This window comes from Uloborus diversus, chromosome 2 (genome assembly GCF_026930045.1).
Source record: "Uloborus diversus isolate 005 chromosome 2, Udiv.v.3.1, whole genome shotgun sequence".
NCBI lineage: Eukaryota > Metazoa > Arthropoda > Arachnida > Araneae > Uloboridae > Uloborus > Uloborus diversus.
Window position 1 is genome coordinate 191982931 of NC_072732.1, and position 14630 is coordinate 191997560.

General features: G+C 30.5%; 1 protein-coding gene across 1 annotated transcript in view; it reads right to left on the minus strand.

The window, feature by feature from the left end:
• Positions 1–14630, minus strand: part of LOC129216231 (insulin-like peptide receptor) — a 239765-nt gene that overhangs the window by 25675 nt on the left and 199460 nt on the right. Inside the window, exons 6-14 of the mRNA XM_054850429.1 lie at positions 12350–12448; positions 11732–11879; positions 10188–10402; positions 9293–9431; positions 6082–6135; positions 4644–4813; positions 3760–3930; positions 1679–1886; positions 374–644 (exon numbers count right to left, since the gene is read on the minus strand). Coding sequence (XP_054706404.1) covers positions 374–644; positions 1679–1886; positions 3760–3930; positions 4644–4813; positions 6082–6135; positions 9293–9431; positions 10188–10402; positions 11732–11879; positions 12350–12448 — 1475 coding nt within the window. The remainder of the gene's footprint in view (positions 1–373; positions 645–1678; positions 1887–3759; positions 3931–4643; positions 4814–6081; positions 6136–9292; positions 9432–10187; positions 10403–11731; positions 11880–12349; positions 12449–14630) is intronic.

Consider the following 14630-nt stretch of genomic DNA (forward strand, 5'->3'; position numbering starts at 1 on the left):
TTTTTTTTCTGATAAAAAACTTATGATTCTAAACTTGTACATTATTTCATTACACATGATTGTAGTATGTATTATTTTGTAGAAAACCGCAGGAAAAAATGTACCTAGTTGAAAAAATTTCCTTGAAGAAATATCAAATCATTCAAAAATGATTTTCTGAACATTTGAAAAAGCCCGTATCTTTTGAGTAATTTTTTATTTTCAAGCACTTAGTTATTTAACCATAAAAGAAAAATCAACCATAGAATATAAACGGCTCATTCAGTATATATTTTTGACAAAAAATCATATTCAAAGTCTGAGTATCATCAACACATTCACGAAAACATTTTCAACGATAAAAATATAAAGAACAGTAATTTTTCTTCCCTACCTCAATAGTGTATTCCGTGAAATGATGAAGATTTTTAACAACCAGATACTTTTCATCATAAACCACATATCGAAACCGTCCTTCCTCTAACTCTGGTGGCACAGTGCTCGCAACTTCGGTGACATTTTCAACTACTGTGGACAAAGAAGATGGACTTCCAAGAATGTGCATGTATGACTCATTGAAGAACTCGGTGGAAGATTCAAAGGATGCGGAGGTAGGAAGCAAGGTCACGGTTGTGTTCTCAGTTTTCAGTTTTCCCGCATTAGGACTGAAAAGACATTAATTCAGTGTAAATAATTGAAAAGTTAATATATTAAAAATGCTTTGCAGTTATTGACATTAATTTTAAAATTACTCTTACATGCAGTTTAAAAATAATAAATCTTTACTAATAATAAAGCTCAAAGTTTGTCTGGATATCTGAATCTCTGTAGGGATATCTGTCCGGATCTCTGTGACGAGCATAGAGCCTAAACCGTTTGGCCGATTTTCATGAAATTTGGCACAAAATTAGTTTGTAGCATAGGGTGTGCACCTCGAAGCGATTTTTTGAAAATTTGATTTTCTTCTTTTTTTTATTCCAATTTTAAGAACATTTTACTGAGCAAATAATCATAACATGGACGAGTAATTTACCAAATTATCATAACATGAAACCATAACACGGGCGAGCAAATAAACATAGCAAATTGGCGAGAAATTCATCATCCATTATTTGTAAATATACAGGTGAACCAAATGACCTTTTAATTTTCCACTACGGGTACAAAGCCTTGCGGGTACCCCTAGTAAATTAATAAAATTAAAGAAATGAACAGCACAAAAAATAACATTCAACGGCTTTGCATTTAGAGAAACAAAAATAGCAATCATTAAAAATCACTGCTCCAATGCACCACATGTTTAGGGGAAATCGTTAGTCATATATGCATTCATTTAAACAGCACTTTGGATTCAAATATCCAGCAGTATTTTAGCGTTGAAGCAGGATTTTGTTCTGCTTTTGAGAATTTGGTTCATTAAAGCAGCTCAATTAATTACTGATTCAATTACCCAGAGCTCACTGTATTATTGAATAGTTTTTAAAAAATGCATCAAAAAAAATTTTTTTTACAACTCTCTGGGCTGTAGTCAGTGCCCTACAACAATTTTGGCACTGAACCCAACCAACAGTTCTCTTGCACTCAGTTTTCACACAATAATGAAAGTTCATTCGTATCTCACATTAACAAAAGCTGTTTCATTCAAATTTTCCAAAATATATTCAACACATAAGGGAATTTGAAAAAACATAAAAATTACTTTTTAATGAAAACACTGTTATGAATAAAATCTTCAAATTGAATTTGTGATTCAGCATCTTCTCCCTGATCAGGCAGTGACTTTGTTTTAGAGCATGAGCAACATTTCTCAGAATCTGAACCCTTTTTCTGTTCTTTCTCTTCGGAAGAGACATCTTCGATTGCTTCGCTTCTACCCTTAGTTTTTTTGAAATCCGACATAGCAAGTGCTGTAAAACAATAAAGCATCATTTAGAAAGTGGAAGCACAGGCAGATACACAAAAGCAAATAAATAATTAGTAAATACAGTATACCCTCGTTTTACGCGGGGATTACAATTCCACGGAAATGCCGCGTAAATCGAAATCGCGTAAATTGAGACCTAATACTAGGGTTAAAATAGGGGGTTTGGTTCTGTAGATAAAAAAAATACTTTATTCCAGTGATGACTAATTGTATAATAAGTTTAATGTGTACTTATATCGATTTTTAGGCATAACATGCATAAAGAAAACATAAATTAATTTCGTGTTCTGTTTATAAAGAGGAGCTGGCAATGATAGTCTTTTGACAGTCATTAAGAATTTTTCTCTCTAATTCTTTGCAGAGAGCATTAACGCATCCATGACCACTTGCGTCATTTCTACGATAGAATCTTCCTTCACTAATAAATCAAAAAGATCATTTCTATTGTCTAGGAATGGCTCAACATTTTCAATGTGAATGTTTTTGGTTGTGTGTCACCGATGTCGGTATTCTCGTTGATTTTGACCTCCTTTGTCACTCCTAAAAGCTTTCTTCAAGAGAAGTCTGAACTCGGTATGAGTTTAATAACTTTATTTCTGGAAAGAGCTTTGGAACTAATCTTATAAAATGTCTCCAGTGGTCCAAGTTCGGTTACTAGCATGCCAAAATGCAGTTTATAACGTGTAATCTGCAATCTTTAGGAGTTAGGATTTTGAAAGAGGGGAAGTTTTATCTGTTTGCATAGCCGCATCCGCATAAAACCAAAACTCATCCGCGTAAAATGAAATAATGGTGTCAAATCTTAAACCTCGTATAATGGAAACCTTGTAAAATAAACCCGCGTAAAACAAGGGTCTACTGTATTAATATTTACATAGCTGCTAACTCTCTCAATTTGTTCAGGAAACTCTAGAATTTTGATGCCTTCTCCCAAACTTCCTAATTGAGTAAATATCCCGAATTTTTCATCAAAACAATGAAATTTCTTCATAAAGGGATTTTTTAGTGATTAGAATTTCCGGAAAAAAAACCTTACAGTAAAAAAATCACAATCTCCAAAGCGAAAACTTTTCATACAGGAGTATGAAAATTCTATACGTTCGAAAACAGGAAAGCTAAGCCGCAAGTCAATCTGATAGTTCAAAATCATATGCAACCAATGTCTCAAATTCAGAGCGATCTTATAAAAGAAATTTCTTAAAACAGAAAATTTCAACCACTTGCCAGTTTTGACTGTACACCGTATGTTCTCCAGCAATCTGCCAATTCTTGATTTTTCCAGACGTACATCCACTTTCTTGTCCAATTTAATTCCTGTTATACCCACATTTGTATCTGTGAGTGATTTTAGAGTAAAATTGAAGAATTCATCAAAAGATTGCGATAGTTATTCAATATACTTTTCAAGAAAAACCAGTTGTGTGGTATGTAAGTTGTTATAGTTATTTGAAAAAGCGAAACAATTCAGTCACATTACTGGCAGAAGTTTTTGTGAGTGATACTGAAATAACTTTTGTGCTGTTTTAGACTCATATTAGTAAATTCGAAATTATTTTTCATTTTTAACTTTTTACCTGTAGAGTGCACTTTCTGGTGCATCATTAGGGCTCCAAAAAAGCAATAATTTGGAAATTAATAGTGAAAATTTAAAACACTCTAAATTATTAATTTTCATAATTACAATGATTTTAATTCTTATTTCTGTCTTTTAAATATAAAACAGGTTAATAACTGCCATAATACAAAATTGACTTTTTTCTTAACGATTTTGAAAAATAAATGAAACTGTTAAGTAGTGAAGCAACTTTAACAACAATGCATTTTTCCTAAGGAAAAAAAAGAAATTGAATACTCACGCTCATTGCAATAATTTCTTTGACTAATAAACTCAGAAGAATCCTTTTCTCTATAGCCTTCAATGATGTAATGAGTGACGTTTCCGTTGGGTCTTTTTGGAGGTGACCATGATATTATTATTTCACCTTGGGATGTGGCAACAGCTTGAACATTTACAGGAGGAGAAGGTGCTAATAAAAGAAATATCACACAGTTAGGTGCTTGGGATCTATGAATAATGACATAAAATGCTATTAAAAATAAAGCTTTTAAAAATGGGATAATCATTTTTATTTTTAAAAAACTTTAAGTTATGGGGTAATAAAACATGCCAGGCATTAACAGTTTGCCTGGAGGATACAAGTGAAAACAATTTCAAAAACCAGAAGTATTTCATATCAATTACTTAGCATTTAAAGTCCATTTCTTATTAGCATTAAATTTCAAAATTAAAGAAAAATCTTATTAAATAACTATTTTAAGAAAAAGCTTTAAGTTATTGGGAAGTAAAAACTTTCATAAACAAAGACAACCTAGAGGATACAAGTGGGAACAATTTCAAAAGTCAGAAATATTTCATATCAATAACTTAGAATTTAAATTCTGCACATTTGTCCATTTTGACCCTCAAGTGACAACTCATATAGTTCATTTGAAAGTAATAATATTTTCAAAGGTAATCAACAAAAAAAAAAAAAAAATCTTAAGAAATCACATAAACTTTGATTTCTTACACAACAAAATTTTTTTCATTTCCCTTTTGAATTGTTATTTTTAATGAAATACATGAGCTGTCACATGCGGTACAATGCATTTGTTTTATTCTGCAATGGCCTATAGCTTAACATCAAACAAGCATACTTTAATCTCTAAATAGGATTAAAATTTTATAAATTTCACTTACTATCAGGTTTTGTTGTGAAATAAATTATTGGTGTTTGAGCTCCAACTACAGCTGATGCAATTGTGTAGGTCCGCATGTAAGTAGCATATGTTGTATATGGTTTTAAATGAGTTAGTAAAGTTATGACATATTCTGCATCTTCGTCTGCTTCCACATCATCAACTTTCCAGCTAAGAATCGAATTCATAAGCATTATGAAATGTCTTTATATTTGATACATAAAATATTCATTCATGTTTTTACTATTCATATTTTGTATAGGTTTATTTTTAAGTTTTCAACTATATTTATACTTCTATATTTAAAATTTGCCTTGAATTTCTTCTTTTCAAATATTACAGTGGTCCCTCGCAAAGGAACAGTTACTATTTTCTCTAGGGAAAACAAGAGTAAATATAGGGAGAAAGCAAAGGCCAAGTCAAAATGTAGCTGGCCTCTTCAAAAATAAGTTTTAAGCTACTTATTCTGAATAAGAGTTTTAATATTTTCAAATATAAATTGGGAAATCCTCACAATACAGTCAGATTTCGAAAACTCGAAGATTATAACTTGAATATTCCTTTATCTCAAATTTTTCGTTGGGTCCCCAACTCTTGATACTTTTGTAGAAACTTCCTATAACTCAAACTACCAATAACTCGAGCAAATTTAGCTGGTCCCTTGGGACGTTGAGTTATCGAGAGTTGACTGTTTTTGGCTTGGGCACCTCTCAATATAAATTCCTATATAAGCACCAGGGAAAACATATTATATTAATTCAACCATGAAGGTTAAAATACAACTACACAACATAACAAAATGAATTTTAAAAATAATAGCCATAAAACAATATTGGCTATTACTACTGAATATAACTTTTCATTAGGTCATTGTGACAAATTTATTATTACCAGTTAAAAATCACTATCATTGTTTACTTATTTCAAACTTCTGTATGTCATCACTGAATTATATGTATCAAAAATTCACAACCACGTGTTAACTATTTGATCAAATTGAAAGATACAGAATAAATTTAACAATATGATCAAGATTGTTATGCTAAAACTAAGTAAACAAAATCAAGCATCAAAGAATTCTGTTGCTTAAAAATTGTGACACTAAAATTGAATTAACTATAAACAGGACAATAAAATATTTATTATTTTAAAGACACTGATCCTATAAATTGCATTATCATTAACACCGCTACAACAAATACACCCAAAACCTCTTTTTGTTTGGTGGATAGAGACCGCATAAAAAAACAAATCACATAAAAAAAATTTGTTCGTTTTATAAATAACTTCGCCCATTTTATAAATATGATTGTCCCAATCTGATTAGAATTTTCATACACCGCACAAAAAAAAAAAAAAAAAAGCACGCACAAAACAAGGTTTGGGTTATACAGTTTTGAGAGTGAATTTATGAAGAATTATGAAGTATTAACACTTACACATCAGCTCCACAAGCATCTCTACCATCGAATATAGTAACATTTCTATCAGGCCTGGGAAACACAATAAGCACATTAACATTATGTAATTTAAGAAACATTATGTAACACAAGAAATTCAAATAGCATTTAATTCCATAACAACGAGATACAAAAATTCCATTATGATAATCATGCATAAAACTATGCATGGCCAAAAGATATTAATCACTTTTAATTCTTTTAATTTAGTGAAGTACTTTACTCAAATAAATGAAAACATAAACTCTGTGGCCATATTTAAATTGTTTCCTCCCAAAAAATTATATCAGTTTATAATTCTACTCCCCCCCCCCCTTCAACAACACAAACACACTTACCCATACATACATTTATTGCCCTTTATATTTCTAGCTGTAAAATGAAACTCCTATTGATTTATCTGGGGGGGGATGTTTCAAAATATTTTTATTTTTACTTGTAATCCATTTGCCTTGGGATACTATTCTGGATTGTATCAATGGCATTCAAAAAGTGATTCTTTTCAGTCTTTTCAGATTAAAATTGCTACAGCTTTTTCCAGTACAAAAATCAACTAAACTAAACACCGAATTATAAAATAAACACGGATTTAAATTACTATATGAAGAATTATTTTAAATACCTAACTAATTATATACGATCTCTTAATTTTTAATAACTTTTTGAAGTTGGGGCCTCCTATAAACAACTACATAACGTAACTGACAACCCACCGAATCCTGAATTAAACACTAATTCAACGAAACGCGAAATTAGTCTTTAAAACTAAACCTACTCAGTTATGTTAGGTAGTAGTTTATAGGAGGCCCTGACTTCAAAAGGTTATTAAAAATTAAGAGATCGTACATAATTAGTTAGGTATTTAAAATAATTCATCGTATAGTAATTTAAATCAGTGTTTATTTTATAATTCGGTGTTTAGTTTAGTTGATTTTTGTACTGGAATTGCAAAATAAATTTCATTTCTATGTTTGGGTAGGAAATAGAATGTAAGTGTAATCAGTTATTTTTTGCTCTTTAGTTCCTGGGTATTTTTTGAAGGCAGTTTTTTTTTTATTTAAAAGTAATTTATTTTTTGCTTTTTAGTGGTGTAAATAACACAGCGAGCCTCTCGGAGACTTCTGACAACTGTGAAGAAAAGCTTTTTCAAATGCGTAACTATGTACAAAAAAAAATGTCTTCATCATTTGTTCAACTTTATCAAAGTTTAGTTTGCTTTCCGAAAGCAAATGCACGAGTCACTAAAAAAAAATGAAATCGTTTTAAGTTTAAATTTGTAAGATTGTAAATTTTAGGATTGTAATATTGTAAATTGTAATTTATGTTTCGCAATTAGTGTCATATAACTCGTGATAAAAGTTGCATGTTTCTTCACATGGCCCCACTATAGATGAAGATTAAAAATTCCACTAGAATGAATTTCATGTTTGCTTCAGAGAATCCTTAACTCAAAATTTTCATTATCTTTACTCTTAATAATATATATTTTTAGTACTTTCTTTAACTATAGGCAAAGAAAGTATAAACCTTTGTTTTAAGGCCTTTGTTTATCAATGGGTTTTATATTTAATCATTTGTGAGGGAAATTGCATGAAATTTATTGTTTTAGCCTTAACTTTTCCCTAAAGAACAAATAGGGTAAATCAAAGATTTGGAACCTAAGTTAGACCACCCCTAAACAAAGTCACCACTAAACAAAAAAAAAGCATAAAAACTGGTTCGCTAAGTGAGACGATATACAAAGTTCATAAAGTGCAAATCGATTTAAATGCGAGTACGATATTTCAAGAGTTCCCTCAATTTCATCAAACCTGAACTTGATTAACATTAGACTGCCGAAGAACTATGCTGTTTCAAACAAAAAAAGACTTTTCCTTATCGGTACAGGCAGGGGCATGCACAGAAATTTTGGAGCCCATCACAAATGACTTTTCCAGGCCCCTCTCCATATTGTTTACCCCTATATTTCACCATTAGTTACAAAAATATTGGGCCACCTCCAGGCTCGGGGGGTCGGGGTCAACAGGTCTCCCTCCCCCCTCCCTGTGCACGCCCCTGGCCCCTGGGTACAGGTATCTTCGAGTATTTAGGGAACATTGTACAAAGAAAAAACAAATCCGACGAGTTCAGAACTTCCTCCTTTTTTTGAAGCCTGCTAATTAATATAACCCTAATTTCAAATTAAACTGTCGGCATCGTGAAATAGTGAATCCAGAATATTGGTCAAACTTCAGAAATCATACACAGTTATAATTTATATTATTAAAGAATATAAATTAAATCATGGGGGAGGGGTGTTCTGTATTCAATTCCTCCTCAATTGAACACTAAATGTATTTAAAAATTGGAATATTAAATAAAGAACTTTATATTTTAGTGCCAAAATAAAGTTATTTATTAGTACATAAAACATTAAGGTAATTGATTCAGCTATTAAAGTAGCAAAATATATTTAATTTACTGCTAATAAATACATTAGTAACATCTATAATAAAAAATTACCATGCGGCGCAGCGTTGAGAAAATTAATCATCCATGTGCCGCGAGAATTAAATATCGTTCAAGAGAAAGCCAAAACCTTAGGTGTGTAAATACACCGATCACACCATGACGTATGAAATTTAAAGTTTCTTGGATTTCTCCGGGACCCCTTATTTGATCCAGACCAAATTACAATGGGACCATCTGGGAAGTATATCCTTCCAAACCAAAAAAAAAAAAACTTCAAATCGGTCCAGTAGTGTTGGAACAATTCGAAAACACACATAAAAAGCTGCAATATGAAATCATAACCATCTTTTTTGAAGTTAGTTAAAAAAAATAAGAAAGAATTAAATAAATCAAATAATGAAGGAGGTGTAACAAATTGCAAACATTGTGATTGAGATGATATAACATTAAAAAACTGAATTTAACTAATATTTTTCATAAATATTAAACAGTTTTACACATTTATTGTATACATGCTCATATATACGATATAAATGGCATAAGAAACATAATTCTTCTTTTATACTTTCCTCTCTTAAAATTTAATAATGTAAATAATAAATAGCATTGATTGAAAGAATAGTAACAATATGAAACATGTATTGCAAACATTACATTGAAGTACTATTAAACACTGAACAAAACAATAGTATGAGAACTAAGCTAAATACATGAAACATAACAAAAAGAAAATACATACGCTTCTCTGTAATAAACTACATAGCCAAGGAGGGAACGAAAATCCATGTCAGTGTGAGTTTTGCGGAAATTTTTCCATCTCAGCCCTGCCACTACAGATCCTACACGCCACACTACCATATCCATATCCACAACATTACCTATAGGAAAAAAAAATCACAAGCTAAATAAAAAACTTAATTTTTACAAAATTATACCACAGATTGTATGGAAAAACAAACATCTGGTTTACAGGGGGAAATGGATGCATCTATTAGTTTTTAGGGATGTCAGCGTTTGCAGATGTATGTTAGCCTCTAAACTAAGCCAAGTTTCATTCAAATGGAGAGGAGCATGGGCATCCAATTTTTTACTTTTTCCTTTGATTCAGATAGACTTGTCTCAACTGGACGTTTGCCAATTCCATACAATTGGTGGTTGGACAGTAGCAAAGTATTGAAATTCAAAATTCAAAAATAGCTTAACTGCCATCCCTGAAGAATTCTTTTTGAAAAACAGGAGGAAAATCAGTAGATTTTGTAATAAAAACTAAACATGCCCCAACTAAACAACCCTAAGACATTCTTTTTCTCAATTGGAAGAAATTGGAAAGTGCCTATGTCTGCTGATTTACCTCAAACAGAAAAAAGAGAAGAAAAAAACATACTAGTTGCTTTACTTAAAAGTACTACCTAGCTATTTACTTCTTTCATTTTGAATTTACTTTTACTTTTTTTTTTTTTAGAACCAAAACTCAATTACAGCTTTAAATTTCAAATTTAAACATTCTTAAGAAATTAAGAATAATCATACACATATAGGCATATAAGATAAAACTGCCTGATATCTTTAAGAGGGTAAAACAAACAAAAAATTTCAAGTATAAACATAAAAAAGAAAAATTATTAAACACTTACAAGCAACTCTATCACCATTTGAGCTTGGAGACACATCTCTGTCATCCCAATTGCGAACATACGAATAATTCTTGAGCTCCTCTATTTTGTTGGGGCATAACTTAGAGTTGAAATGAAAAAAGATTTTTCCTCGAGAGATTCTAAGTTTCGTCTTTCTGCTCTCCCAGTTCCACAGCTCTTGCAAATTTTGGTTATCTAACACTAATAATGCATATCTGGAAAACAAGTAATAAATAATTAACAAAGCATAACAAGGTGTTTACCACATTGATAATTTATTTATTTATTTGTTTGTTTTTGATATTTTTTTCCACCTATTCCCTTTAAAAAAATTCTATGAGAGCTTTCTGTAAAACATTCTAAACTGCTATCTTGAAAGCGCTACAGGGAAAAACAGTGCAAAAGAAAAATATTTTTAAATGATTAAAAATGAAATTTTTCAAAAAAAAAAAAAAAAAAAAACAGGAGAAAAAGCCAAAATTTAAACAGAAAATTCTCAACCTTATACTGTGAAAAACATAGAGTAAGATTTTTGGAGTATCAGACCAAAACTTTAAAGCAATGGTCATCTGTCGTGAAAGATACAAAATTGCAATAAAAGCTAAATATTGAGTTTCTATGAGGTTTAAACTGCTCATGTTTAAAAATCTATATAGATAAAACAAAGAATATATATGAGTGTGTGTGTTCCTCATACAAATCCAGTTTACGTCAGATCTTGACCAAATTTGGCAGGAGGTACATGGGCACCCAAGAAGGAATATGGGGGAAAGGGGGTTTAGAACGCCAAAAAAAGAACCAGACCGCTCAAATTTTAATTTTAGGACCCGAAAATGACATTAAATGGTTCTTTCTACCTGAAATATTTATCCCATTTCTTTGATTCAGGTCCCATTTGAAAGCCTGCGAAAAACACCCATAGAGTTCCTTCATTTCCTTCGAATTTCAAAAAAAAAAAAAAGGCTGTAAAATCACCAGGGAAAAATTAAAAAGCACTGCTAAGCCTAATGGAACAGAAATTTCAAATTGAAAAATTATCATTTGCAAGATCTCATTTTAAATTAGCGTTCAGAAGGTTGCCACTTTTTTTTTCTCGGTTGTGACTAAATAAAATTTCATTTTCGTTTAGAGGTAAAAACTTCCCCTTTTGATTATTATTTGGCGATTTATCTTTTTTCTTTTTTTAAGGATTTTAGTTGTATTTATGGAGGGTTGCATTTAACATTTTGGGGAACTTTTGATTTACCGTTTTTTTCCTTTGCAAATGATTATGTTCACGGGAAATTTTGTAATTTTTTTTTCTCTCATTGAAGCCTGATTGTTGAACATATGTCACTTGACATAACTTTTTTTTAGAGGTAGACCGTGCAAAGACGGGCAATGAAGCTAGTTGGAAAGAAAACTAATAAGGATAAAACTCATTGCTTAGGTAAAATCATACAGAATTAATGCATAAAGATAATAATTTCAATTGTATAATTAGGTAAAAATAATTTTATAGATTATGAGTTATATTTATTCAAATATTTACACAAATTACTTACTCTTTTTTATCAAGCTGCTCTCCTTGTATTTCAACTAAATCCCTTAAGAAATGTAGTGAAATAAGAGGAAAAGATCTTGCAATTTTTAAATAGCCGCGAATCATTTGTATGCTGCTCAAGCTCGTCTCCAATTCATTTATGATATTTTCTGAAAATAATAAATGTATCATAAAACATTAGCTATGGGGTAAAATTACAACGAGAAAAGTTTCCATCTGTATGAAGAAAAAGCAAATAATATTACACTATATCTTCATTTTTTCAAAATTATTTTACATATCCTGAAGTTAGGGCATTCTTTTTTTTTCTTTTCTTTTTTTGAAACTGGCTTTAATTTCAACTACAGGTTATGACCTCTAACAGTGTCATAAAAATTACCATGAGGTACCAAAATGGATGAAAAATTAGAATTAAACTTATACATATGACTAATGTTTTTGAGAAAAATATTGGGTTTTATAACAGGAAATATTACTAAATTTTAGAGAGATTACTATATTTTTGGAGCAACAATAACTCCGTATCTAGAAAAACTCAAAGTTGTTTTGCAGAAAACCAAATATTTTGAATTGTTTTTAGGAAATGGATATAAGGATCAGAAATAAACTACATACTAACCTCCTCCTTGAATTTGAATTTCAAGAGAGCCATTCACATATGTACAGCCTTTCAACTTTTGCGCAGATCCAACACTATCAACGACAGCACCATCGCAAACTGCAAATTAAAACCGAGTAATCAATACAGTATTCTTTAGAAGAATTACTAACTTTTACCTTCAAAGAGTACATAAAGGGTGTCCCAAAATTAGTGCAAGATTTGAATTTGCTGCCACTTTTGCAGTAAATTGTTGGCAACCTTGAAAAAAAAAAGAACAATTTGACAACCGAGAGTTTAGTGTTATTAAAAATGGAGCGTTATAACCCATTTTCATTATTGAACAATTATTTTAAAAATAAAGCTGAAGCTGGGCAAGCACTTACTGTTATTGGCGCTCAATATTCCAGCACTGAAACGCACGGGTGGTTGGGGGCTTGTTGACATAGATCTTTGAATTCAAATAATCCCATAAAAAGAAATCTAATGATGCTAAATCACACGAGGGTGCCAATTCTGATCACCGAAATGAGAGAGTACACAGCCGGGAAATGCCTCATGCAGTAATTGAACTGTGTCACTGGTTGTATGATAGCATAACACTCCATTTTTACTAACCTTTATTTCTCAGCTGTCAAATTGCTCTTTTTTCATGGCTGCCAATGATTTACCACAAAATGTGGCAAATTCAAATCTTGCATTCATTTTGGGACACCTTTAGAATTCAAAACTTTATCAAGAAAGAGCATTCAAGGTACATTTTTTCCACTTAGAAATGTTGGTGCAGAAGCCTCTTTTTGGAATATTTTACTTTTAAATCTTTCTCTCTTGACATTAGAACAAGTTTTGTGCACTGAAAAGGCTCATTCCTAAAACAAGTACACAAACAGATTGAAAGTTTGCTTCAGTTATAATGCTCAATCATACCTCTCAGTTAACACAAAAGTAAAACCTATTGCCCTGCCTTCATTGAATCAATTAGAAGTATTTAAAAGCAAGATTTAAATTAACTTAGTTTTATTACATCAAAAAGATACAAAATATGATACAAATACTAAGCAATAAAACACATTTTCCAGACATTCCACAATCGCTAATGCTACATTCAAATATTTGTTTCAAAGTTTAAAGGTACACTGCATTGGTGCTTCTAAAGGATATATTTTTACATCATTCTGGATCATTAATGATAACAATTTTTTCTGAAAGAACACTATTATAATTTAAAAATACATAGTTAAAGTCTCTACTCTACTAAATCTACTACTACTCAGATTCTACTCGAATATAAGTGATTGAAACATTATTTAAACTTGATAAGCTACAACTAGGTATGTTTTAGTTTCAACAAGAAATAAAAATAATTAATCATGCTTCAATTTTTGCTGAATATTATGCTCTTTTTCCATTACAACTAGCGTTGCACTGAATACCATACTTGGCTGAATGCCAAATAAATTCTAACTAAATGTTGAACGAAATGCTGAATATTTTGGTGTAATGTTTTTAACTGCAATATTTATTTTTTAAATGAGAATTTAAAACAGAAAATATTCATCTATTTTCTGTCTTTCATCAAATATAGATGCATTTCCATTTAACATCCTAAATGTATCTACAACATTAAAAGTACAATTATTAATTCAAAATTAATCATCACAAAAGCATGTAACAAAAGTAAATGGCTAATTTGGTTCATATGTATCAATAATTCTGCATAAATTGATTAATTTCTTTCCTGATACTTAATTTTACAACTGATCATCATAGTAACATGTTAGGTTATAAATAAAGAATATTGAATTTATACCAACCAAAGTAGTTTAAAATATCATTAAAAAGTACAATTTATTCAAATGATTTGCAGCTATCTTATTCTCTTCAGTAACTGATCAACTGATAGCAATAATACCCCTCTCCCCCATAATTAAAGATCTCAAAGCTTTCTCTTCAATTTAAGTTTGTTAAGTTTGTTTAAGTTTGTTAAGTTAAGTTACTTTGAATGTGATTTTTTTTAGTAACATTTGAATTAGTTTTGTGCTATAGCATAAATATAATTTTCATTTATTGCATAAAAAAATATGTTTGTTAAAGTTAAAGTTAAAAAATATGTTTGTTGTTTTTAAGAGTCGAACTTTTAAATTAGTTCACTACTCGGTTGCAGAATATATAAAGTATTTTTCAAAAACGAATATTTGGTTTGTCTGCGGAGTAGACCATATACTAAATATCAACCAAATACTCAGTACATCTTTAATTACAACCATGAGAAGCCCTTTAGCGTTGTAAACATTAACTCACC